The sequence below is a fragment of the Hemicordylus capensis genome, chromosome 3, assembly GCF_027244095.1.
Source record: "Hemicordylus capensis ecotype Gifberg chromosome 3, rHemCap1.1.pri, whole genome shotgun sequence".
NCBI classification, from domain to species: Eukaryota; Metazoa; Chordata; class Lepidosauria; order Squamata; family Cordylidae; genus Hemicordylus; species Hemicordylus capensis.
Window position 1 is genome coordinate 230,123,429 of NC_069659.1, and position 27,777 is coordinate 230,151,205.

General features: G+C 42.8%; 1 protein-coding gene across 10 annotated transcripts in view; it reads right to left on the bottom strand.

The window, feature by feature from the left end:
• Positions 1-27,777, bottom strand: part of CTNNA3 (catenin alpha 3) — a 1,115,062-nt gene that overhangs the window by 1,057,863 nt on the left and 29,422 nt on the right. For all 10 annotated transcript variants that reach the window (XM_053307737.1, XM_053307736.1, XM_053307734.1 and 7 more), the window contains 2 exons: positions 13,098-13,264; positions 5,763-5,882 (listed from right to left, as the gene is read on the bottom strand). In XM_053307737.1, coding sequence (XP_053163712.1) covers positions 5,763-5,882; positions 13,098-13,264 — 287 coding nt within the window. The remainder of the gene's footprint in view (positions 1-5,762; positions 5,883-13,097; positions 13,265-27,777) is intronic.

Here is a 27,777-nt window from a genome sequence, read left to right on the forward strand (position 1 = left end):
ATATCTGGTACTAAATCATATCTGTAACGTATCTGGTACTAAATCATCAGCCACTGAATTAGAAGCTCTGGCCGGAACATAAACTGAGATATGTTTGAGAACACTGTCACCTACTGGCAAAACAGAATAAAAAGAAAGCCATACCATATATTAACTCGTATACATTCAAAGCAAATGCAGTTTACAGTGAAACCATAAACTGACTGATAGTTGTTCCAAAATATAAGACACAGGGAAGAGGATGAAACAATCAATTCCAGTTCATGAAACAAAGACAGGTGACAAAGACAAATATTTTACTTTAAAGGCACAGCTGTAAATCATAAGAAGAAGGTTGTGCCCAAATAAACATCATGGTGATAGCACCATTTATCTGGCAAACTCAGGTCTGCCCCATCACTTATAAAGTGGCGTGGGGTCCAATTTTTAGTGCAACAGGCCTACGCAGGTGTGGGGAGCTGATCCCACCCTGTGCCTGCCACTTACCCTCCGGTCGTCATGATTCGGGTTCTGCGTAGTGACTCTGAGTTTGACCCTGAGGACTTAGGACCAGCACTGAACCTAGTCCTGGGCACTGACAAAGTGAGCCCCCCCCCAATAGAACTCTCAGAACCTGAGACTGCAAAAGCAGCATCCTCAGAACCTGAACCCCCTCAAGAGTGAACCTCTCTTACACCGTTGCATTCCCTGATATCTGCACACCAGTGCCAACAACAGGCTTGGCAGGATCAGATGGAGAGGAAGAGGTGGAGTTCCAGACTCTGGGCCACAAGACTGCCCCTTTAAAGCTTCCATTCTCCCGGCAGGCAAGTGGAGCCCAGGAGGACTAGCCTGAGGTGAAATATATTGAAGAGCCCAATCTCTCTCTCTGATTGCCATCAGAGCACCTAGTCCCTGTGCTGCTGCAACTTACCTCACCGTCTTCCAGACCTCGTAGCACACCTGCCAACATGTCCCTATTTTCCCATTCACCCGAATGGGAAAATAGGGAAATGTTGGCAAGTATGTCATCAGCTCTTGTCCACAGGACAGGATATGTGTAGCCTCTTCCCACAAATGCTTTTCTCCCAGCCAAGTTCACTTCCCTTATTAGAACGGGAATAGACTATAGGGACGTAAGCAATGGGAGGAGCGCTCTTTCACCCTTTTTGCTGTTCTATACAATTGGGCCAGAAGCCCTTTTGCAGTAGGTAAGCCTGCTGCCATCATGTCTAGTTTGTCCATTAGATAATACTTAGCAAGAACAGGATCTGCTCAGGAATAAATAAATTAAAAAACCACCCCTTTCTACCGAAGCAGACCATTTTTATTATTTATTTAACATTTTGTACACTACTCTCAAATATCAATATTCTCAAGATGGCTCACAACAATAAAACCAAACAACAATGCACACACAACTGAACAAAAATCAAACAAGCAGACACAACTAGCAGCAACGACAACCTTCCATTTTTTAAAATCATTGACAAAAAATGTACAACAAAATTATAAATCAAACCAAATCTATTATCATCAGTTAGTCAAATAAATCCTTATCTTCCAAGCAAACAATAAACAATAAAAATAATGCAAAGCAAAACAAAGAAAGAAACACCAACCTCTTAAAAATTAAAAACGTGGACATCAAATAAGTTCTTAGCCCAGTGTTTAAAAGATAGCAAAACACATGCCTGACAAGCCACCCTGGGACAGAATTCTACAATCAAGGTGCTACAGCTGAGATGGCCATCTCCCCAGTTGTCACCTGTCTCATCTCTAATGGCAGCAGTACACGGAGGAGGCCTTCCAGTAATGATCTCCAGTGAAGATCCAGAGATCTCCAGAGATCTCCAGTGATCACGTACACGGAGGAGGCCCTCCAGCGATGATCTCCAGCGATGATCTCAGTGCTCATTTCAGCATTATTAACATGTACACACTACAAAGCCATATAAAGGCCTGATCACCCATTAAGTTTTTTGTCTGTACACATGTGAATGGCCGAATGTAAGTATTCATTTACAGATCAATACAGGGACTGGAACCTTTGAAAATACAGAGTAGAGATTGTTCATACCACTGTAAAGTCGCTGAAGATAATCTGTGAATAACTGCATGTGCCACAGATCATGAGTATACTGTACACAGATTGCATATAGCAATAGCAATAGCAATAGCACTTACATTTATATACCGCTTTATAGCCAGAGCTCTCTAAGCGGTTTACAATGATTTAGCATATTGCCCCCAACATTCTGGGTACTCATTTTACCGACCTCGGAAGGATGGAAGGCTGAGTCAACCTTGAGCCCCTGGTCAAGATCGAACTTGTAACCTTCTGGTTACAGGGCGGCAGTTTTTACCACTGCGCCACCAGGGCATTATATATGCATATGCATTCAACGTAACATGTGATAGGCTGACACACTGGGGTGGGGGGGGAGAGGGGAGGGGGACCCCAGGAAGGCAGCGCACACTCACAAGGTGTCCTCCTGGGGTTCAGGGGGCTGGGGCACCGTGCGGCGGCACACCCCTTCCCCCAACCCCTGGAGCTCCCGACGGAACTGCGGACAGGCACCAGAGCACCTGACCAGAGCAGCAGCTCGTCTGGCCACCCAATCCAGCTGCCCGGCAACGAGCGACTGCTTGTGCTAAGCCCGCTCTCCCCACACAAACCCCATCTGGTGCTTCATACCGATCATGTGAAGGGCCTCATTATGTAAGAAAAGGCAGTTTTAGTCACTTTGTATCCTTTTAATTCCACTGAATGCTCCATTGTTCTAGTAGAATGAGGGCAATTTCTGCTTCGCCTTCCACGTGCATTTGTTGTGGGCTTGGAATAGATTCCTTTTCCTTCATCTGCTTTATTAATTATTATTGTTATTGTTATAATATTTTATCAGAGCTTGCATAAATAAAACCATTTATTGGTGAATGAGACAAAGTCCACACCATTACTCAGATTGTATACAAAATCTTAGATAAATCAAATATCAAGTGTTCTTTTCGTATCCATAATGTATTTACAAATCCATATTTGTGACCACGATTCTTCCAAAAGACAATAAACAGCTGCCATATTCTAGTAAGCTTATAAATAACATGAAAACATAAGAACAGCCCTGCTGGATCAGGCCCAAGGCTCATCTAGTCCAGAATCCTGTTTCATACAGTGGCCCACCAGATGCCGCTGGAAGCCTACAGGCAGGAGTTAAGGGCATGCCCTCTCTCCTGCTGTTACTCCCCTGCAGCTGGTACTCAGAGGCATCCTGCCTTTGAGGCTTGAGGTGGCCTATAGCCCTCTGACTAGTAGCCATTGATAGACCGCTCCTCCATGAAGTTATCCAAATCCCTCTTAAAGCCATCCAAGTTGTTGGCTGCAACCACATCTTGTGGCAGAGAATTCCACAAGTTGATTATGCATTGTGTGAAAAAGTACCTCTGTTTGTTGGTCCTAAATTTCCTGGCAAGCAATTTCACGGGATGACCCCTGGTTCTAGTATTATGTGAAAGGGAGAAGAATTTCTCTCTGTTCTCTTTCTCCACACCATGCATGATTTTATAGACCTCTATCGTGTCTCCCCGCAGTTGTCTTTTTTCTAAACTAAATAACTCCAGGTGTTGTTGCCTTGCCTCATAAGGAAGGTGCTCCAGGCCCCTGATCATCTTGGTTGCCCTCTTCTGCACCTTTTCCAGTTCTACAGTGTCCTTTTTTAGATGTGGTGACCAGAAGTGTAAGCAGTACTCCAGGTGTGGCCGCACCATCGTTTTGTATAAGGGCATTATAATGTTAGCAGTTTTATTTTCAATCCCCTTCCTAATGATCCCTAGCATGGAATTGGCCTTTTTCACAGCTGCTGCACATTGAGTCGACACTTTCAACGAGCTGTCCACCATGACCTCAAGATCCCTCTCCTGGTCAGTCACCGACAGCTCAGATCCCATCAGCGTATACTTGAAGTTGAGGTTTTTTGTCCCAATGTGCATCACCTTACACTTGCCAACACTGAACAGCATTTGCTATTTTGTCACCCATTCACCCAGTTTGGAGAGATCCTTTTGGAGTTCCTCACAATCTGTTTTGGATTTCACTACCTGAAAGAGTTTGGTATGATCTGCAGATTTGGCCACCTCGCTGCTTACCTCTACTTCTAGATCATTTATGAATAAATTAAAAAGCACCGGTCCCAGTACAGATCCCTGGAGGACCCCACTTCTTACTTCCCTCCATTGTGAAAACTCTCCATTTATACCTACCCTCTGTTTCCTGACCTTCAACCAGTTAGCAATCTACACGTGTACTTCTCCCCTTATCCCATGACTTGGATCTACATGGACTCTTCCTTTGTTCCTTTGAACAGTAATAGCAATCATAACCACTAGGTTCTATATCTTTTTCAACCATGTTAAAAGCCTGGGAACTGTTGATTGTTTCCAGACTCTTGAACTGTATATCCTAGCAGCAATCAACAGATATAAGAGTAATTTTGAATGCTTGTCTTGAACTAAAACTCTAGAATTCCCAATCAAACTTACTACAGCTTTCAAACACAAAAGATAGATAGTAACTACACCTAATATCTCATACCAATTTAATTCTAAAACAACCCAATGGTATGTTTAACTATTACTTAAACCACAATTTTCCCAACAGCACTGCATAACCCACCCAGTCTTGGCCAGTCATTTTTTCTAGTTGCCAAGGGCTGATATACCAGCCATCAATCAAAATTCTCATTTCGGGGATAATCTAAGCAATATTCTAGATGTGGGGGCTATTATAATGTTGTTAAATGAACTATTTCCCTCATTCCCCACATCCCTCTTTTAAGACAGTAGACCTCAACACCCTTTCAGACATAAGATCCACATTTAACCACAACCTGCAATATCACCAATTTTGTTACCATAGATACCCATATTTCTCCCCCTCCCCACTTTCTTTTCTCCTTCTCTCTATTTCTTCCACCCTTTCCATCTTTCTTCTTCTCTTAGAAAAGTAAACACAAATAGAAAATGGGTGGGGCACCTGTTGAAACACAATGTCTTGATACATTCTCACATTCTATATATTTTGATTGTAGGAAAGATCTTTACAGAACTATTCTATCTATGTCTAAAGCAGAACCTTGAGATTCCAGACTATAATCTTTGTACATTCAAAATTCCAAAAGATTTAAATTTATACTTCAGTTCATTGAACGGAACCCAATTTTAAATACAGATCATCAGACAGTGATTAAAGATATAATGTTTATTTGGAAGTAAGTTCTATTGAACAAAATAGGACTTACTTCTGAGAAAACATGAGGATCCAGCTATATCAATGTTCAAAATGAGTCATTCCAAATTATTCTCCATGGGTCTCACTATCTAGTGGGAGACCATAAATGACAGGGAGGAGTGAGATAATATAAAATAAAATCATAACCTGAAATATCCCAAACTGTCAATATACTAATAAGCCGATACATATTAATATAAACTAAACTAAACTAAACTAATATAATAATATAATATAAAGCTAAATTTTAAAGCCATAAATCAGTCTCAGCTTATTTGTTAAATATGGCATTATGAGTACAAGTAGCTTCCACTGAAATAAATTGTCGACACCAGCACTTGTTGGATTGGGGCCTTATTGAGAAAATAATTTTCCTTTATTCATTTTGTACACACCCATCTTATGACTACTTACTTGAGAATGAACCCAAGTGAACTGCATGATCCAGGTACACAAACAGGATATAGGCTGTTAAAATGTCTTTCAAAATTCCTACCTGTTGCCGCTTGTAGGCCAGGTGATCCAGCTGTTTCAGCTCTTTCTGAAGATTTCTATATGTTTTCTGTAGTTCAGATTTACTAGCTACATTCTGAAGAGATGTAAATGTTTTCTGAACCTGCAGCCATACAAGGGGAAAACAAAAACAAAAACAATGATGAGCCTGATTTGGGAAAGATTCATTTAAGGCAAGCTAATTTGGGCTAGATCTGAATTCACTCACTAGAAATTTAGATCCATCCATCCTTCAGTGTTATTAAAAAAAACCACCAATCACATCCTTTTAGAGAGGCTTTATTTGCTGCTTATATATGGTAGGCTTTTTAGTTTAGTTTTTTAGGATTTTACTAATAACTTTTAATTTGAAACTTTTTAAAATTTGTAATTTTAAATGCAGTTTTTAGCTTGCTCTTTTAACTTGTTTAATTTTATTAATTTTTAAAAACTTTGTCTTATATCTATTTGAAGGATGTGAGCTGCCCCAAGCAGAAGTGTACTGGAGGGGTGGGGTATGTATGTATAAATGAATACATTCCAACTCCCAGGTCTTGTCACGCTACCAGCAACATGACAAGGAAACTGCCCCACCACTGAGCTATGCAACAAAGGCTGGAAGGTCTCCGCCCCCAAATGTAAATGCTGGTGACAACAAAGGCTGCTGTTGTGCTCTTCATTATAAAGAGGTAGCACTGTGTGTACCCAGATCCATGGGGTATAGAGTTTCTCTAGGTTTCTGGGTCCTGGCTGCTTCCAGATAATTTTCAATGGAAAAGGGTCGTGGGGTTGGTTGCAGCTGCAGTCAGCTGCAGTCGTGGGGAGGGTTGGTGCTAGTGCCTATCCAGGGCCACACTAATTGCAAGCTGAGCATGAACTTCAGATAACTTTCAGCCTGGCTCATAATTACCCTGGAATTTCTAAACTGGGAAAGTCTGTACTCTGAAGCAATTCGAACATTTGTCACACCACTACCCATTAATATACATGACAAATTGATCGTGTTTTGGGGTTTCTTGTCAGCAAGAAATGCATGTTTTTTCTTAGAAAATTAATATTTTAAATTCAGTTGCTAATTCAAATTCTGCAGGAATGCTTTGTTGATGTATATGGTGTGCAGCCTTTGGACCATCCTATAGAAAATCTCATAAACAATCAAGGAATCTAGTCTCAGCTTACAGAATTACTGTACAGTGCAGGCCATTTTGATCATGTGTTCTCACTAGGGATGACCTCCGAACAGGTTCGAACACTGAGGGGGTTTGAAGTTCGAAGGTGGGGGGGTCCTCACGTTAAGGGCGGGGAGGGTGCACTTGCCCATCCCCCCACTTTCCCCCCACCAGCGCTCAGTGTCGGTAAAAGCCTTCAGAGCAGCAGTGTACCTCCCTGCCTCCCCTTCCCCCTCTTCGGCTGGAAGTGGCCAAAAGTACCGGCTGCACATTTGCACGTCATGCGCGTACATCTGATGTGCGCAAGCTCACACACACCCGGGACTTCCGGCCACTTCTGGCCAAATTGGGGAAAGGGGCAGCAGGGAGGTACACTGCCGTTCCAAAGACTTTTACTGACACCGAGCACTGGCAGGGGGGAAGTGGGGTTGGGTAAGTGCACCCTCTCCTGCCCTTAAAGTGAGAGCCCTCACCCCCTCGAGCCACCCCCACCCGGTTCCATGCACATCCCTAGTTCTCACATGCGTATAATTGCTTAAATATTCCATTATCCATTTTGCTAAAATAAAGCATTATGCTAATAAAACAAAATTAAATGGTTTTGAGATTTTTTTAATTTTCTGCAATATTCTTATTTACTAAGATATACCGTCATTTTCTGCAACTTTATTCTGGAATATCTTCATATGTCTCCATATCTATGGCAGAACATAAGCCTTTACTTTTTAGATTCTTTAAATGCATCAAAATATTAATGGCTGTGAAACACACAGTTACTATGGTGACAAATAGAATTGAAAAACATTTACAAAACTGACACTGATACACAAACAAATATAAACCCCGGTTGGGGGGGGGGGGAATTCTGTAGTTTATATATAACTAGTCCTACATTTTGTATCAGAAACAAGGATAAGTCAGATGTCCATTCAAATGCAGGAGCTGTCCATCCACACGGCATCACTTTCAATAAGATATACAACCCAGTGTGCTGTCCAAGTGAAAATCATGCTGTGTTGATAGACCACATTCTCATTTTGGATGCACATCATCTGACATCCCCTTTTCTAATCTAAGCAGCGAAACATGTCCTGTGTCCACCTGATAAGGCAACATACTAGTGGGTCTGTAACACCATAATAGGGCCACTAGAGGGGACAGCAGTGCAGTAGGCTATGTCCAGGCTTGCAAGGAACAGGGTGGCTTGGAAAGTTGAGATGTCATCAATATGCTGATGACACCCAGTTCTACCTGTCATTTAAGCCAAGAGATACTAGGGGACACAGTGGATGTCCTGAACCAGGGTTTGGAGACCGTTCAGGGTAGGACTGGGGAAAACAAAATTAATCTAGATAAGACAGAGATGCTATAAGTCAGTAAAACCCAGTTATCCAAGTGGTGAGGTAAGTCAGGACTTGGACAGAAAACGTTCATACCTTGGAGTTCTTCTGGTTTTGATGCTGTCATCAGAGACTCGGGTGGCAGTAGTGTCCATCAGTGCCTTTTTTAACCAGTCACAGCTAGTATGCCAGCTATGACCCTACTGGAATAAGTTGGATACTAACACTCCTTCAGTCACCCATGCTTTAGTTTAATCCAGAGGGGATTACTGCATGCATTCTGTATGGGATTGCCATTGAAGATCTGGAAGCTTCAGCTGTTCCAGAATGCTGCCACAAGGATGTTCATGAGTGCTAGTCACTTCACAAGTATGTGCAATTGTAGAATTAATAGTTTAGTGAAATAGATATCATGTACAGAGAGGCAAGTGCAGTCTACTTTTCAGTGCTCTTGCTGGTGGCTGTTTCTTAGCCCCGCCTCTACTCCAGGACTGGGATACAAATAACTAAAGCCCCATTCAAAAGCTGGCCTGGATCAAGGAATGGATTAACCAACAGCTCCACAACAATAATTCTGCAGCAGTTCACTGGTTACCAGAATGCTTCAGGACTAGATTCAAAGTGTGGGTTTTGACCTCTAATACCTACACAGCCTGGTGACCACATTCATCCATATGAGTCTGCCAGGAGCCACTGCTCTGCATTGCAGGCTCGGCTGTTGGCCCACCACTGATTCATTCAGTTGGTGGGAACCAGGGACACGGCCTTTTCATCTGAGACCCCTTGGCTTTGGAATGCCTTCCCCGAGGAGTCTCACGGGACTCCCCTCTCTTAGAATTTTTTAAATAATTTAACGTTTCTCCTTTTAAGAGAGACTTTTTGCTATTTTAACTGGCTGCATGTATCATCCTGATCTTTGGGTTTTAACCCTAGCTTTAATTGGGATTCCAGGTTTTAGCCCTATTTTTATTCTTATGTTGTTTATTGTGATTGTTTGTTGTGAGCTGCCCTGAACAGCATTAGGCTGGAGGGAAATGACATACTGTATATCTTTAGTAGCTGTGTGGTGTGAATTCTAACACTCTTCCATATAGTATAATCTCTTATATAGTATATATTTTATGCACTTCACGTTCCAGTCCAGACAGTATGTCTCCAACACCAAAGAGATAAAATACTGTGCCAAGACCCATTTATGGGTTTGGCCCTTTTCTTCCTCTCACCCCACCCGCCCACCCACCTCTCATCATTTATATACATTGAATGCATCTCTTCCTTGGTCAGCACTTTCATTTTGCAGTAAATGACATAACCTTTAAAATTAATTTCGGTTCAGTGATCAAACTTCTGTATTTTATTCTATGAAAATTACAAAACCGCAGAGCCATAGAACTGAAAAGCAAAGAACCTCCTCAATGATTAATGACGAGTCTCAGAGCCAAGATCCTTATGAAGGAATGATACAATATGTTGGTGCTACCAGTGTAGAAGAACACATTCAAGGGAAAGCTTTACAGGCATATATAAAAAGTATTGCCTTTTTAATTTATGTACACTAGCAAACCTTCCCCAAAAATGGTACAGCAAAGATGGGTTGCTTTCTATGCTGTGCAAGGTTTTTGAGGCCTTGTTGAAAATTAAATGCCTTTTGCTGGATCAAGTCCACAGTTAAGAACATTTCAATAGCTTGAGGGAGTTCTAAAATATAATCATGAAAGTTAAAGACTTCAGAGAGAGAAAAGCAAAGTCAGATCTTATTAAAGAGTTCAATTGTATTAGCATTTGGCCCTAGATGGCAATGACCAAAATGCTATTAAGCTTGATGGCTATTCAGCAGCATATGTTAAAGCTACCTGATAGTCTCTGTCTATTTTCTAATTAATGTGACAACATAAAAAAGAAATCCTTTTGGCAGATGCAATAAGAATGACCAAGCACTGCAAATCAATGAGAAATGTAACACTTCTCCCAAAGAGCAGGAATGTGTTGGGCACTATAGGGGAAGATTATATAACTGTAAGGAGAGAAATGTATTCTCTACTGATTGTTTGTTTTCCATGAATACTACATTCTCAGAAAATGGGGGGGAAATGATAGTATTCTTTGGTATGTATTCCATATTTCTGAAATATTCAACAGCATACTTCTGAGGTTTTCAATCATTTTAGCAATCTCTTACAATACAAATAATAAAGTAGCTGAAAAAGTTTCAGAAATACTAAAAGCATACAAAAGATGATTACCTAAGATTGGTTATTACTGTACTATATTGTCGGTGCTGAGTTGTGGGCAGTAACCACAGGGGAGTTAGGAGTCATCAGTAGGAGGTAGGAAGGACTGCCAGCCCTCCAGGATTGGCCTGGAGTTTCCAGAAATTGGCATCAATCTTCAGGTGATCACTGAAAGCAATCCTGGAGACATTAACAGCTCAAAAATATAAATAATATTGGGAGGAAATATTGCAGGGGCGGGGGGATCTCTATGAACAACTTCATTCATAATTGGCAGCTCTGCCAGAAGGCAAACCATGAGTCAAGACTGAAACCAGAAGCGAAGCCAGTAGCAAGACGTCAAGCCAGTATTCAACATCAAGAAGCAAGCCAGGATTGAAGCCAGAATCAATCTTGCTAACTGAGCAAACCCCTGCTAAATGAGCAAAGAGACACCTTTAAAAGTGGTGATTATCTTATATTTAGCAGAGGCAGAGCAACTGGCCCTATCCAACCACAGCACAGCATCCCTCCAGTGGCTGTTGCTGGTGTCTACCTTATGTTTCTTTTTACAGTAGATTGTGAGCCCTTTGGGCACAGGATACCATCTTATTTATGAATTATTTATTTTTCTATGTAAACCGCTTTGAGAATTTTGTTGAATAGAGGTATATAAATATTTGTTGTAGTAGTAGTAGTAGTAGTAGTAGTAGTAGTAGAAGAATTGAGGAGTTCAGCTAGGTATCACAGACAGTAACACACTAGAGTCAAGGAGATCTTGTTGCAAAGGCTATGGCTGAATTCAGACATAACACAGAACTGGGACCCCCAGTTCCATCACCCCCACCCCCCACACCACACACATTTACCTGTCTTCATTCAGATGTAAGTGCTGGCCTCCTCTCTGCAGTCTGTGAGACAGCAGAGAGGAGGGGGAGCTGGTTATCGGGCTTTCTCCTTTGATTGATGGACAGCCAAGGCAGCCAATTAGGATGGAGAGAGGAAGGAGCTTCCTTCCCTCAACTCTGGTTCCAGGGAAGGCTGCCTCCAGTTCTGCATTCAGACATAAGGGAGGCAGCCGCAAACCAGAGGCCCGAGCAGTGAAACTCAATTTTAACTGAGAGTTCAAATTGGAGTTTGTTGGGTGAACCCTCAGTTTGAGTTAGGGTCCAAACTTTAGTTTCACACATTCAGACGTGCAATTATACAAACTCCAGCCATGTGTAACTCCAGTTTCATGCAATGTCTGAATACGGCCAATGCCTCAGCTCAAACAGGAAGGCCTTCCTGTTCAAAGGGATTCAAATGGAAGTCTGGCAGGACTAAAAATCATTTTACTCCTGTGATAATCTTAGGTTGCAGTTCTGGCAGCTTGCCATAGGGGCAGATGCTCAATGGCACCCAAGGATCTCATCTCCAGCCTTGGCAGTTCCTGAGAATCCTGCCATGTATGGAGCGTAGTAGCGTACTATTTTGGAGCTCTGATAGATATAAAAACAATAGTAGATGGTATTTAAAGGAAATCTACAAAAGAAAAACCAATGCTCTATTTTATATAGATAAAATCACTGTTCTATGTGATGGAGCCGGCAGTCGTGTGGGTGGCCAATCCGGCTAAGCCCGCTCTCCCCGCAGACCCAACAGAAGCTCTTCTCACGGATCGTGAGAAGAGCTTCGTTGTCTTTAAACTTCCCTGTTTCTGAAATGAGAATGGTAGCAGGATTTTGTTAAGGATAAGCACAATAGGTAAATGTTACTCAGAAATAACAACATAGAAAGCAGTGCACATTTGTCATCCCTAAGAGGTGTCATGTGCTCAGTTAATAGAAAGGAGACATTGGCCCCAATCCATTTAAAGTTCCACTGAAATAACCAGGATCTTTAGTCAGAACAAATCCCATTGATTTCAATGGGAGTGAAGTGTCATTAACTTTGGTTAGACCATAGCCATTGTTTTCAGCTCTCCTTCCTAAAGAGTTATTCATTCCTTTATTTCTAGAAAGTGTGTACTACCTTTTCAAAGAAAATCACACAGTGCAGTTTCCAAGAATAAAAACAATGGAAATCAATATAATATAATAACTACGGATTATAACTAAAAGCAACAGCATGAACTAATTCCAGAGTGGGAGCAGCTAAAATCCTCCACAGTTAACATCATAAAGGCTGCAATAAAAAACAAAACACTAGGCCTATAAAAATTAAAACAGGAATTAAAATCAGTACAGACAGAAAGATGGAATGCCTGTTAAAATTAAAAGATGCTATCATCAAGGAGCACCAGCCATCAAGTTCCTATGCTTTTCAATGATACAGGTAGAGGAGAATATTCCAGTAGATTGTGCTCCAAGTTAATTAAAATAAAATGTACTGTTCCCAATGCATGTGATAGAATAGAGTTTGCAGGTTATGAGTTATGGGTGACTTCCACAGCCTCACAGCTGATCTGCATTGATTCCAAATCCCTCTCTCTCCTTTCATAAGTAGCTATATTCCATGGCTTTCATTAGTAGCTATGTTCCATGTTCTCGAATATAGCCCAGATACATGCAAGGAAGACAACTTGAGAATGGACAATATGAAATGTACAATTCCTTTAATGACCATAGAAGCTACTCACTGTGATTAGGTGTTGCAACAGGTATGATACATCAATCATATCTGCCAGAATAAGAAGTCTTGTAACAGCAGCCAGAAGTGCTCGTGCTGATTGTACAACTGCCTCCCTTTTAGGCAAGTAGCATGGATCATCTGTAAATTTTGTTGCTGTTACCCTTAAAGCTTCACCTGCAAAATAAAAGGTACACATATTGCAGAAGTTCATCTCATAAGCCAATTCATATGGCAAGTCCATTTACACTGACTTGTACTAATTTACTTGCAACCTATTCCAAGGAAACCACCAGAGCAATTTAATGGAAATTCTTAAGACTAGCTCACACATCACTTGATTACTCACTGCTGAATTTGTGAACTTACTCCAAATGAAGAGTGTTGTGAGATATTATTACTTAGAATATTTATATACCATATTAAAAAAAACAACAACAACTCAACACAGTTTACATAACAAAAGAAATGAAAATATGGTTACCCATCCCAAAAAGACACACAAGTAGAAATGTGCAAATCGATTCAAGTCAGATTAATTCAAATCAGGGTGATTCAGATGATTTGAACTCAAATTTAATCGCTCTTAGAATAAAGGACTGGATTCAAGCTCGAATTGAATTGACCCTGATTTGAGCTCGAATCAATTTGAGTGATTTGAGCGCCATATTGTCTCTGTGTTTTGGAGGCCAAAAGAGGGGTTTTCAAAATATATTTATGGGGCTGCTCTGAGGCAGAGAGACAGAGAGACCTTTTGCCTTAGGAGAGAAGGATCCGAGAGGAATAGCAGCAGCACTGAGAGCAGAGACTGGTGGTGGTAGTCTGGGCCTGGCTGCCTGCCTGTGCCTGCCTGGTCCAGTGAATGCAGAGAGAGAGTGAGAGAATGCCTGCTGTAGGCTTATCTGTTCCTCTATTCTATTTCCCCTCCTTTTAATTAGCAATGCCAAAAACCACTCTTATTTTCTTTTTCTTTCCTTTTTTAAATAGTACCTGCCTCAGTGGCTTTAACTGGGTGAGGCTTTTAAATTTTATTTTTTCTGTGCATTTTTATTATTATTTCTTGTAGCCCCCAGTGGCTTTAATAACTGGGGTGCTGTGCACTTTTTTCCTTTTTCACCCCAAGCTGAACCTTTGCTGCTGCTGTCTGAGTGCCTGGTGGATTTTGTTTTTGTAGGCTGGTATGTGCTGTCTGGTGCCAGCCTGCCAGGCTCTCTCTATTTCCCTTTTTTGAGGGTTTTTTTAACTGTATGAATGGGTGAGAGAATGCCTGACTGGTGCCCACCTCCCCTCCCCCAGCTATTGAGTCCCAGTATCTGCTCAGCCCAAGAAGGCCTCTGAGAACAACACTGGCAGACTCCAGCTGAAGACACCAGAAGCCCCCAGATATAGATGCCAGATAGGTGAGCCCGCCCGCCCCAGCCTTGGTCAGGTAACAAGTTAGACTTCTTTAAATAGGGCTTAGTTTGGGGAACGGATTAGGTGGGTAGTAGGACAGGAGGGGGTGGGCTTGGATTAGACAGGTCACAGTAATCCCCTGCCCTTTGCCTTGCCTCTCTTTAGTCTTGCCCCATAGTTGCTGAGTCCCCTCCAAAAAGAGCCCCCTCCCAATAAAGCCTACTTTTTAATATGAGGGGATTGTATTTTCCTAGCTTCTGTGTGTGCACTACAGTGCTATGGAAAGCACTGTGTGTGGCATACACAGTATAAATAGACCACCTCCGACCCCACAACCCAATAAAGGCCTTAACCTTAACCCTCACCCCAAGATGTCCAGGAAGGTGTGAGGCAGAGCCAGGAGCAGAATGGCAAGCAGAGGGATGTTGCTGCTTGTGGTGGACAACAATGAGGGGGCCTACTCCCCAAATCATCCTCACTGATGTGGTTGTGCCCAGGTTCTCCTTTCCGGAGCAGCCTAGTACCTGGTACTGCAGTGCAGCTGCCTGTGGTGGCTGAGGTTGAAGTAGAGGGGAGGTCCTCCCCTGTCAGGGAAGATGTTTTTCCTCCTGTGGCAAATGGAGTAGGAGATGTCATCAGCTGCTAGCCCAGCCAGATCACTCTCTCCATCCTCCTCAATTCCTTTTGGCAGTGTGACACCCGCCACCTCCCCAGCTACGACTGAGGAGGAGCAGGAGGAAGTACATCCACTTCCTGGATCTTCTCAGCCCCAGATTGAGGCAGTGGTGGCAGCCCCAGAATGAACCAGTAGTACCACCACCACTCACTGAAATGGTCCCGGACCAATAGCAACATGGTGTGGGACCACTTTGAGCTCCACCTTGGTAACCAACACCATGCTGCCTGCATCCACTGTGGGATGCAGGCCAGCAAGGGGAAAGACCCTAAGTGCATTATGACATCAGGGATGCTGCAGCACCTGCAATGGCATCACTCAGGGGGCCCTACTCTTATTGGCAGCAATAGGCCTGGTGTGTCCTCAAGTAGCGGCAAGGCACCTGCTCTGGCTCCCAAGCAGGGGAAGTTGTCTGGGCAAAGGGTGCAGTCAGTGGGCAAGTGGTGTGGTTACCCAGAGCCTCATTTCTTCACCCCAGCCATTAGGGAGATGATCACTTTGGACAACTAGCCATTCCAGGTGGTAGAGAATGCCAGCTTCTGCTGCCTATTTTACTGGCATATAACATCCCCGCACACACGACCTTCAGCAGACAAATGGTGCCCTCCCTATATCAGACATGCAGGTGGGCTGTGTCGGGACAGCTGCATGCAGCAGCCCCTGACACAAGCTTGCTCTTCACTGTGGATCTGTGTAGACCAGCTGCGGTGGGAGATATGCTGCTTTCCTGTCCCCCACGATATAGTCATGGGGGCAAGTGAGCAAGGGGACATCTGCTGGTGGTGGCATGGCATTGGCTAGCACCTCCCATGCAGCAAAGCACAGGTGGGCTGTGCTTCATATGGAGGTGCTGGACACTAACCACATTTTATTTATCTGTTTATTTTTACATTTCTATACCGCCTTTCATTAAAAACAACCCCAAGGCAGTTTACAAAAATTAAAACATACAATAAAAAAGCAGTAAAAACATCAAGCTAAAAACATATAAAAACAGGCATAAAAACAATACAACAGATAAAAACACACCGAAGCAGCAGTAAAAACGATTATGTAAAAGCCTGGGTAAAAAGCCAAGTCTTTACAAGCTTTCTAAAAGCCGTGATGGAGTCCGAGGAACGAATGGCCACTGGGAGAGCATTCCAGAGTCTAGGAGCAGCAACAGAGAAGACCCTGTCCCGAGTGCACGACAGCCAGGCCTCTCTCATTGTCGGCACCCGGAGCAGGGCCCCTTCAGATGTCCTCGTCAAGCGAGCAGCAACCCTTGGGAGCAGGTGGTCCCACATGGCAGATAAGCTATCTGTGGCCATGGATCACCATGCAGAGGGATGATTGTCCAGGCATCCAAACCTTTGCCGAGGCTTCATGGTCACCGACAATGCCATGAACATAACTAGGGCAGCTGATCAGGGTCATCTGTTGCATGACACACATTATGAACCTGGCTGTGCGCGATGTGCTTTGCTCTTCTGGGGCTGCAGCCAGGCAAGGCATCCCCACTGGAGTTGCTGGGCACCGCTCTGCTGCCGCCACAGCTGCTCTTGTGGAAAAGTGCCACAAGTGGCTCGCTGCTCAGACTCCAAAGCCGAGCTGAGCTCTCCCCTGTCTTTTGAGGCAGCATTTGCTGCCTGACAGCATGTATTTCCCTTTCTCTCCCTCACCATTTCAACACTGGACCTACTCATGGGGAACAATGGGGTGTTTTGAGTTCACCGTTGTTCCCTAAGGTCAAATCACTCAAATTGCTAACATCTTTTTGAGGTTATTCATCCAAATAGCTGGCAGTGGCTGCTCTTTTTATGAACCAATTCAAGGTTTTTGCAATTCATTTCAAGCTCAAAATGAGTCACAAAATCTGGTTCATGCACACCTCTAGTAGCAAGCATGAACTGTCCCCTTTGGTAATCAGGGTCTGCCCTGGTTGCATTTGAATGGGAGACTACGTGTGTGAGCACTATGAGATTTTGAGGCTGCTCTGGGAAGAGCACCTGTATGCTTCCATGAAGAAGGTCCCAAGTTCCCTCCCTGTCATCTCCAGATAGGGCTGAGAGAGACTCCTGCCTGAAATCTTGGAGAAGCAACTGCCAGTCAGTCTAGACAATACTAAGCTGCGTGGACCAATGGTCTGACTTGGTATATGGCAGCTTCCTTTGTCCCCAATGTGCAGTGTTTGTTTGTTTGTTTGTTTGAAGATGTATATCCTGCCTTCCTGCTCAGAACTGATCAGGGCAGCTCACAATTACAAAGTTTTTTTTTAAGAAAGAAAGAAAACCATTCTAAAAGCAGTCACAAGCAAAAAGGGGGGTGGGACAATCTGGAGCTAAAAGGTTGCAGTTGTTAAAGTACGCCAAATGCTTCCTCAAAAAGCCAAGATTTAGCTGCTCCCCAGAAGGTGAGAAGTTAGACAGACAAATGAGCCTTCTTGCAAATGGAATTCTACTCTTAACCCCACGGCTGCTATCAGGGGCATAACGATAGGGGGGGCAGGGGGGGCACGTGCCCCAGGCGCCACTTGGGAGGGGGCGCCAAAAAGTGCCCCTGCCAGTCCCCTGCTTTTGGCAAAAAAAAAAAATTTTGTGTGTGTTTTTTTCCCCGTCATTACGGAGATCTCCGGTGGGCGGGAGCTCCCATTGGCTGCCGGAGAACACATGACCACCATACTGGTTGTCTCAGTTCCTCCCTCCCTGCTTGCTGCACGCAGGAGGAGTGGAGCGGAGTAGCTTGCGAGAGCTGCTGCTGCTGGGGACGTTACTTGACTCTGTCTGTCTGTCTGCCGTTTGCCCACCACACTGCCCTCTGGCTGCATTTTATTCTTCTGTTCTGCATTAACAAAGTAAGTTTCATTGCTCAAATCTCTCTCTCTTCCCTGTGTGTGTTGTGTGTGAGAGAATGCCCCTACTCCCTTGCATAACGTCCTCCTCCCTTGCATAACGTCCTCCACAGCTCTTCTGTGCTTTGCATAGCAGGCTTCACACACACACCCCACCCCTAAACCGAGGGTAGCTGCCTGCAAGTGGAGCCAGTGGCGCTCTCCTGGCTTGCATTGTGTGAGTTTCTGGCTTGCAATGTGTTTCTGGCTTGCAATGTGTTTCTGGCTTGCAGTTTCTGGCTTGCATTGTGTGAGTCCCGGTGGGATTGCAAAAGGAAACTCACGCAATGCAAGCCAGGAGAGCGACTTGTGGCTCCACTTGCATTGCCCGAGTTTCCTTTTGCAATCCCACCTCTGCAAAAGGAAACTCATGCAATGCAAGTGGAGCCACAAGTCACTCTCCTGGCTTGCATGCATAAGTTTCCTTTTGCAGAGGTGGGATTGCAAAAGGAAACTAGTAGTACTAGTACACAAGATCTTTGCAGCTCTGCTAGTAATTACAACTTCTGGATCATCCCTTAGCATGGGGGGTGGGGTGGCAATTTAATTTGGAACTCATTAATATAATTTTTGAATAATGTTCAGTCTGTCTGGATTAATACTAGGTTTATTCTTTATAGCAGATTTTTATTAGCAACATACAGTCTACAACATTTTCAGCCTTGTTCATTTGGTGCATATTGTAGATATTCTGTCTCCAAAACATAAGTACAGCATCTATATTTTTGAAAGGGGGGGGGGGAATCCCATTTAATACAGTGTGAACAAATTGGTCCAAAAAGTAGCAATGGGAAGTTTTTCTTTCTGCCCCTGTAGCTTTAATAAGATAGAGTGCACAAATATCACTTGATTAACAGCTGCGATATTAATTTCCCTTTTTGGTTGCTTGACTCACAGAGAGAATCATGTCAAGGCAGTGGAGAACCAATTAAATTGATTTTAATCTTTGTTAGGGAAGATAACATGCCTTTTTCTCTCCTTGTTTAAATAATTAAAGTTTCAGTAGGTATTATTTCTGGCTTTAAAGAAATTGGTATCTTAATGTAATGGAATTCTTCTAATTACATACTTAATAGTTTTTAAAAAGTTAATCACGGTTTTTCATTCAATGTGTATTTTGTTTTACATATTAAACTTATATTTTCCTTTGAGAGAGTTTTAAAAATAAGAGAAAATTGGGAAGGCTTTTTTAAAACAAAGAAAAATCTCACCCCTACTTATTCATGATCTTTTTGATTTGCCTGTGTAATTTCAAGCAAGTCAGATGTAATTGCAAATAACATGCAGAAGATCCCAGGTTCAATCCCTACCTCCAGGTAGGGCTGGGAGAAACTCCTGCCTGAAACCTTGGAGAGCTGCTGCCAGTCAGTGTGGGCAATAGTGAGCTAGGTGGACCAATATCTGACTCTGTAGACAGCTTCCTACGTAATCAAACCATAACTTGCCCTTATGTTCAGTCCAATTGGATGCATTCACATTCACAGCTTACATCCAATAAACTGCTGAGTAAGCCCTCCAAACTAGGATCACACAGTGTGGTTTGCAATTCTGGTATATGAAGGGCCCAAACCTCAGTTTTGCTGTTCAGGTGCATAGGCAAACGGTGATTTAATTAAACCAGGAGGTTATTTATTAAGACTGTGTATGAGAGGGAAGCAGAAAGAGGAGGAGATCATGGCTCAAATAATGGTGGCTGAATGTGGCCATTGAGTTTCCCAGGAATACAACCAACGTAAAGTGTGCTACAAATAGACATTATTATAGAATTAATAAACATAGAATATCTATGATAGACTAGAATATATGTCTATTATAATTTAAGTCTCTATTATAATATAAGCATAAATCTTGAATAGACTAGAATATCTATGATGGAAAAGACTAGAATACCTGTCTTGTCTTTTCCATTTTGGGACACAAAACCTATTACTATGTTTAAAAGCATTTATTTTCTGGCCATGAGGACTGCAAACTTAAGCTGTTAGTATGCAAGACATTTCTTTAAAATATATATTTCTAAAGAGCCTTGTAGCCTCATGTTTCCTTTTTCCTGTCCCAGTATACTTGCACGGATGCAGCCCACAACCCACATTTGACTATGACTGTGACACATTTCCATATTTCCGGGGGGAAGGAGAGTGGGGGGGGGGGCAATTTCAGTGCTTGCCCCGGGCGCCGTTTTCCCTAGTTACGCCTCTGGCTGCTATTTAGAAACAAATACAGAAGTCCAAACAAGGTGTTTAAAGTCATTGCTAGTTTAGACAGAACTGGTGGTGCATTTTGCATTTCTAAGATATATTCAAATTAGTTAATTCATGGCAAATGGTCATTACCACCTCGTAGTGAAATTTGGTTATTTTCCCCACTGTTTAATGGTTAGTAAATCTCAAGACACTGGCATTCTGCAGGGCAAACCCACTTCTCTAACTCAGCAACTCTGCCTACCAGAAACTCAAGCCAAGCCAGTATGTATATTCCTTGATGCTATTAACTAGGGTGACGGCTCCATTGCTCCAGCCGGGCTATCAGCCAAGCTATTGGTGGGCCTGGGGACATGAGGGTGAGGGAAGAAAAGGAAGTTAATGGGCTATATGTTGATTGATTTGCAAGTCAAGCGAAAGGTTTGCTTAATTTGCAGGTCAAGCAAAAGGCTGCAATTGGTGCAGAATGCAGCAACCAGATTGGTCTCTGGGGTGTCCCGAAGAAACCATATAATAGCATTTTTAAAAAAACTGCACTAGCTGGCAATATGTTTCTGAGCTGATTATTAGCTATAAAACCCTTAACGGCATGGGCCCAGGGTATTTAAGAGAGCACCTTCTTTGTCATGAACCCTTCTGCTTACTGAGATAACATGGGAGTTATTCACACATGCCTTCATGCCTTGGAGTATCTGAAGAGCGAATCTGCTTCGCAGCAGATTCGCAAGATGTTTAATTTGGGAGATTAAATGGACAGTTCACACAGGGCTGACTCTTCTCCGCAATCCCTGGCAGATCTTTTTCCTGTGTGTTCCCACCAGCTTGCTCCAGGTTTTTCCTCCAACCAATCACAAATCACATCACAGAGAGGAGGAGGGGAGAGAAATTTTGTTGTTAGTTTATTGTTGTTAGATTTTTTGTTGTTAGTTAGCTATGGAGGAATGGAAGAATGGCATGACAAGTTTCCAAAAGCTGGATCAACAGCAGAACACTTAACCCTTGGCTTTGTGAGTGACTCCCTTCATCACCTCATGTTTTACACACACACACACACACACACACACTCCAGATGATTTAAGAGGCAGGGAAGTTTAAAGCAGAAATCAGAGCTTTCTCTCTGTCATGAAGAAAATTGCAGGCTAATGGAATCAGCTCAGACAAAAAGGCTCGGGTTACATCCATTCTGCATATCTAAAGCCTATGTAAACTCCCCTGTAAATTCAAAATTGAGTTTTGAAAAACAACAAATTACTGGCATGGCCACTGGAGAAGTGGTGGGACAGAACATAAGCCTCGGGTTTGTTTGTTTTTTCAAAAGCCACTGAAACTAGAGGATTTTTTTAAAGCTGGACATACTTCAGGCTAAGCCAGAATGTGCAGCCTCGATTCAGGGAGAAACAGAGTCCTCTCTGTACTGGACCCTGATAGCCCGAAGATGCTTCGGGGTAAATGCAGATAATATGTGGAGTGGCACACAGCATTCCGGGAGACATTCGACGTAAACACCCTGTGTGTAAAGCCTCCTGGGGAGGCGATGTGGGACCAGGCCTTGGAATGTGCTCCCTGTCAATATAAGAGCTTCTCCATCTCTGGGTACCTTTTAAAAAATCACTTAACATACACCTGTTTTCTCAGACCTTTTGCTAAACTATTTTTAAAAATGCTTTTGTTAAAACTATTTTTAATTTTTTCATGGTTTTAAAATTGTTTAATTATTTTTACTGGGTTTTATTAGTTGTTCAGTTGTGTACACCACCTTGAGATTCAGGTGTAGGGCAGTTTATAAACGTAACAAACAAACAAACAAATGGATAATAAGAATGAATCCCACCACTCAAGTCAAAGGCCCAGTAAACAGTGCAAAAGGCAAACTCAAATTACTGAAATTACTCCTAATCCTAACATTACTCCTAACCATTGTCCAATGTCACCGTCTTCTAAGGAAAATTATCTAATCATTTCAAACACTGAAATATTGTACTGTTTGTCAAGGCTGACGTGTCCATGTGTGAGACAAGGAGGAAAGGACCTCACCCGAAAGGGCCTGTGATGAGCACCTTTACCTGAACGCCATTTGGCTCAGTTTCTAAAGCCACTGGAAACTGTCTACTCCAAGAGAACTGTTGGTCTGGTGCAACCTGTCCACTTCTGCTCTGCACTTCTGGCACACTATTCATTATGCAAGTCATGGGCTGCTGTACACAATACCCACAGAAGCCACAAGTCTTCCAATATGGGTGCATTATGCATACCACAAGAAGCAATAGCTTATCAGCAGACTACTTCATCATACACCCAAAGCATGCTGCCTGTTACATTTTTAACATGCAATGTATAAAGCAGCTGCTAATCTGGGAAAGGATAGCTGACAGATGCCAGGTCTGGCCCTATGGCAGGGGTAACATTTTATGACTCTCTGATTCCTTCCAGCATTACAATTCTGAGAATGTTAATTTGTTTTATTACTGCTTTGCTTTACCAAAGCCAAGAGCAAAAATGAAATCATCCCCATTTCCTTCAGCAGCGTATTTCTTTTTTTCACTGAAGTGTTTCACAAGAATAAAAAGAAAGAAGAATCAATACATTAGACTGTTTTCAAGTTGTATCTCCCTACCCAAGGAAGAAGAACTGAGACTTCTGGCTGCAGCTTTGAAGAACTGCTGCAGGAGAGCTAATAGATTTGTTGGGCACAGGGAAAAAAAACATCACTGAATTCAGGGAAAGGGGGAAATGGGACAAGGGAGAACTGATTAACTTGGCAAAGAGAATTTATTACTGCAGGGCAGACAGAAAGGGGAACTGAAAAATTTGTGAAGAGAAGCGAGAAAAGAACTGATTGATTAATTCTGCATGCAAAATAGCAGGGGTTTGATGATCCAGGAATGAATGATAAGAGGCAGATTGACTAAGGTCTGAGATTTAAACAGCACTGAGAGGAGCAGCAGCAATTGACATGGGTATGCAGAACAGAGAGAGGAGAATACATAACTTTCAACAAAATTCAAGTCAGGCTCTCCCCAAGCATGACTAGACACCGTGGGTGGAGGAGGCTGAACAGCAGGGCACAGTTTTCACTTCAGGTGATGAACTCTTTGTATGATCTGCTCCTAACAATTATGTATGGAGATAGAAGAGACCATGCTGAAGTCTGTGATCTGTTTAGTGTTCCATGTTTGTGTTCTCTTGTGCCCAAGTGTTGTCAGGGAGGTACAAATATCTCCAAAATTAGTTGAGACAGAAGTTTGATGTTGCCTCTCTCTTCTCAGCCATTATCCTGTCCCTCATTGTTATCAGGGCCTTTTTCTTAATATTTTAGCACTGAATTTGAGGTATTGCATCCATGCAACCATTCATCATAAACACTTTCTCTGATTATTTTATTTCAGCAAAAGCTAAACTGGCATCTAAAAGTCATATCTCAACCCTTCACCAATCCTTGTTCTGGCCATACTTCCTGGTACACTGTGAGGTCATTCACACAATCAAAAACTCTGTTCAACTCTGGTTTGGGAACTGTGTGTGCAATTTTGGGTTGTATGGAAGCAAGATAGGAGGGAAACCTGAGTAGAAGTGATTGTGTGGAAGCAAGGTAGGAGGAAAAGATACCTAGGTTTTCCTCCTACCTTGCTTTCACACACTCACTTCTACTCAGGTTTTTCTCATACCTTGCTTCCACACAAACAGAAATTTGGAGCACACACAGCTCCCTAACCTGGGCAGAACACAATCTTTTATTGTGTGAATGACCTCTGAATCTAATTTATGAAAAAGTGGCTAGGTGCTTGTGTATTATTTTACAAATTTGGTTCATGGCCATCAGTGCCCGTTGATTATGAGGCTAGTCACACAACCGCTTGAAAGCTGCCTAAGGGAGCCCAGCCCGCTTTCAAGCGGCCATGAGAACCGCCAGGAGCCATGCAGCTCCCGACATTTAGCCTGCTTAATCCCACCCCCTTAAATGAGGTTAGCAGAGAAAGTGCTCCGCTAACTCCATGCCATGGCGACTCATGAGGAGACCCCCAACAGGGAGGCTTCAACAAGCCTTCCAGCCTTGGGTGTGTCTCCAGAATGCCCCATGCACTCGTGCAGGGCGTTCTGGGACTTCTGGGCAGAGGCGTATCTAAGAAAAATAGCGCCTAGGGCAAACACTGAAATTGTGCCCCCTGTCCAAGCATCTGACACCCATCTTTCAGATAACTTTACCATAATATCAGCTGAAAAATACAAGTCAAGCTCATTAATCTTTTAATATTTCAAAAACTATTTAGCAGTGGACGTAGCCAGACCAAAAAATGCTGGAAAACTACAAATTTCAGTATGTGGGGGCTCATGAAATACCCAAATACTATGTGGAGGTGTACTTGGAAAACTAAACAGAAGTGCCTGTCTAATTCTCTACTATGCATTGTAGCATCACCATTACATAAGTTTTAAAAATCAATGGAGAATTTGACTTTTCCCAGATACTCTGTAAATAATTAAAGGATATGCAGAGTAAACTGTGTCATTGCTTGGAATATATTCTAGTCTTTCAGAAAGACAGTTAAAATGAGAGAAAGAGAGCAAGAAACTCCCAGTGGGCCTTAATATTAAGGGTTTCACACTGATTCAAAGACAAACTCACCATTAATAGCCATATTAGCAAGACATCACATTTAACTCACTTATCACAAGAAGCAAAGTAAGAGCAAATGAATACAATCCTAGCTCTTAAGCGTCAGCTCAGTATTCACAAGCCCTGATTCTCTGTACATAGTGCCAATCTGAATATGTGTACAGTGTCTTATATTATATTTTTATTATTATTATTTTTACCCATAGCCCCTTTGGGGGGCTTCCTAAAGGCTGGGGGGGGTTGCAAAGATTCCCCCTCACCCTGCTGACCTCTAGGGCCTCACAGGGACCATTTGAGCATGTGCAGTGGCCGTTTTTAAAAATAATCTTTCTTTTTTTTAAGGCCACTGAAAACAAAATGGCCACCGCGCATACTCAAATGGCCTCTGCAAAGCCAGGCATGACCTAGAGCCTCACAGAGGCCATTTGAGCCTGCACAGTGGCCATTTTGTTTTTGGCAGCCATTTTTTTTAAAAAATTAATTTTACAAAATGGCGCCCCCCTTCAAGTGGCACCCGGGGCATGTGCCCTGCCTGCCCTGCCCCTAAATATGCCCCTGCTTCCGGGGGCCAGGTGGCCCTCCAGGTGGCCCTCGATCCCTGCTACCCTTACCAGCTCCGTGACGGAGCCAGTAGTCATGTGAGTGGCTGATCCAGCCACCCACGGTGAGCTCCCCGCTCATCTGCAGAGCCTGGTTAGATTCTACTCATGGATCGTGTGTAGAGCCTCATTGTGTGGAAGCAAGGTAGGAGGAAAAGCTACCCAGATTTTCCTTCAACCTTGCTTCCAAACAACCAAAAACTGGGAGCACACAAAGCTCTCAAACCCAGGTAGAAAACAGTTGTTGATTGTGTGAATGACCTCTATGTCAAACTTGGGTGGTAAGGCCCATGGCTAACATGAGCCAGCCTGACATTGGGAAAGGTGAGAGATTGCAATCATAATTAGTCCCCGCCTCTAAGTGATAGACCTTCATACAACATAATGGTTTACAGTGCAGTTGAACACGCAAAGAAATGCTTCTGTAGAAATTACCAAAATTTGGACAAGCTGCTGTTAGCCTTTCCTATTTAAAGCTGGAATTATGAGAGTGGGAGAAACATATCTACATTCTCAACTTTAGCAATGTAAGCAACCTTGACTCCCACTAATTCTGTGCTCATGTACTAATAAGTTATTTGTTGGTTGGTTCTCACTTTCACCAGACTGTCAAAATGATATCTTAATTATCATACCAAAACATGCCATCTGAATTTAACTTTTTCCCAACCCCAACTCTATTCCCTTCTCCTTTTTCTATGTCTAACACACTCTAATTCTAACCCTGTTTACTTAAACCAAAAATAAGAGCCATTCATTTCAGTTAAACTTGCTTTCAAGTAAGCATACCTAGAACTATAGCCTTCCAGGGGCGTAACTATAATAGGGCAAGGGGAGACAGTTGTCTTGGGGCCCACTGCCTTGGGGGGGGCCTCCAGAGGCAAGTCACATGACTGACTCCCCCAGCCGCGCACCCGCCTGGGCTTCCTTCAGTTGTATTCATCCTCCAAAACTGATGTGAGTGTTAAGACCTGGAGCTACCAGAACAGCATGCCTTTCTCTAGTGCCATTAAATGACTGGCATCGTCCACAATTTACAAAACCAAAATTTAGGATGATGTTCTATTGTGGCACATAAAGATTTCTTTACTTCATGAGCTGAGCTGCAGTGAGGGGGGCCCCATTATAAAATCTTGTCTTTGGGCCCACTCCAACCTTGCTACGCCCCTGTAGCCTTCAATCAGTTTTTCCTCCATTAGTCCCTTTCTTGTTCTGGCCCTCACCTCAGCTCCCCTCTAGATATCTGTTTTTAGCTTCCACTGAGAAAGCTAAGCTGAAAGAGCGGACATTCCTATCTCCTCCCACAAAGAGTGTTAAAGCTTTGTTCCTTCTGCCAGGAAAATTGTAACCCACTCTGAAACCCTCAGACTGGCAATTCTAAACTTCCTGAGCAATGTTAGCAACAAGGAGCTGCACAGTTTGCCAAAAAGTGTGCCAGTTGAAGAATCTCCAAGGAAGACTTGAACATAGCACTAAGACCTTGAATTTGACCTGGTGTGCTAAATTAAAGCTGTACACTTAATTGAACGTATCCTCAACCTGCTTTTGTTTTTCAACTCAGTTCAACTGTGTGTCATCCACAAGTGTTTGGTTAATGCTGTTCTACCATTTTAGCTTGGTATCAACCCATCCACACGCTCACTTCATGGTTAAAGGGTGGAGTGGGGAAAACAAGTTGTTTCTTTTGATATAGGTGTGTTTGGTGGCTTGATTACTTTCTCCACCATTCACAATTACTGAAATTCCCCTGACCTAGTTCGGCCTGCCTGTTTTTCTTTTTTAGCAACTAATGGTTCATTTTGTTTCAGAAAGGAAATCCGCTGCTCTTCTCTGGACAAGGCTATTTGATGATACATGTAAGAGAAAAGAGATCTAAAGATTATGGGAATTTGGAGCCTTGGCCAAACATAAGAGGTCTCAATAATTCATTCTTGGTTGATTGCTAATTCTTGTTTGTTTTTTTTGTTTGTTTAACACATTTTTATAGCTCCCACTACTAAAGTCTCTAGGCAATATATTTACTTATTCCTGTAATAAGAAAGTATCAGATTAAAAAATAACTCTTGATTCATCAGCGAATCACACAATTAAACTGCGTAAATATCAAGCAACATTAGATGTTGCTGTTCTAATTTTAATTCATTGATCTTTAATGTGCAAAGACAACATAAAATCAGAACAACAATGAAACCTATTTCAGTTCCAGTCCCACCACCACTGCTATATGGCTTACAGTCTTGTCTTACCAGCAAGCTGCCCAACAGGTCAGGCACCAAGGCTTCTAAATAGCAGGGAAGCTATGCAGTTAAGGAGTTGCTGAGCAGGATGAGGTGGT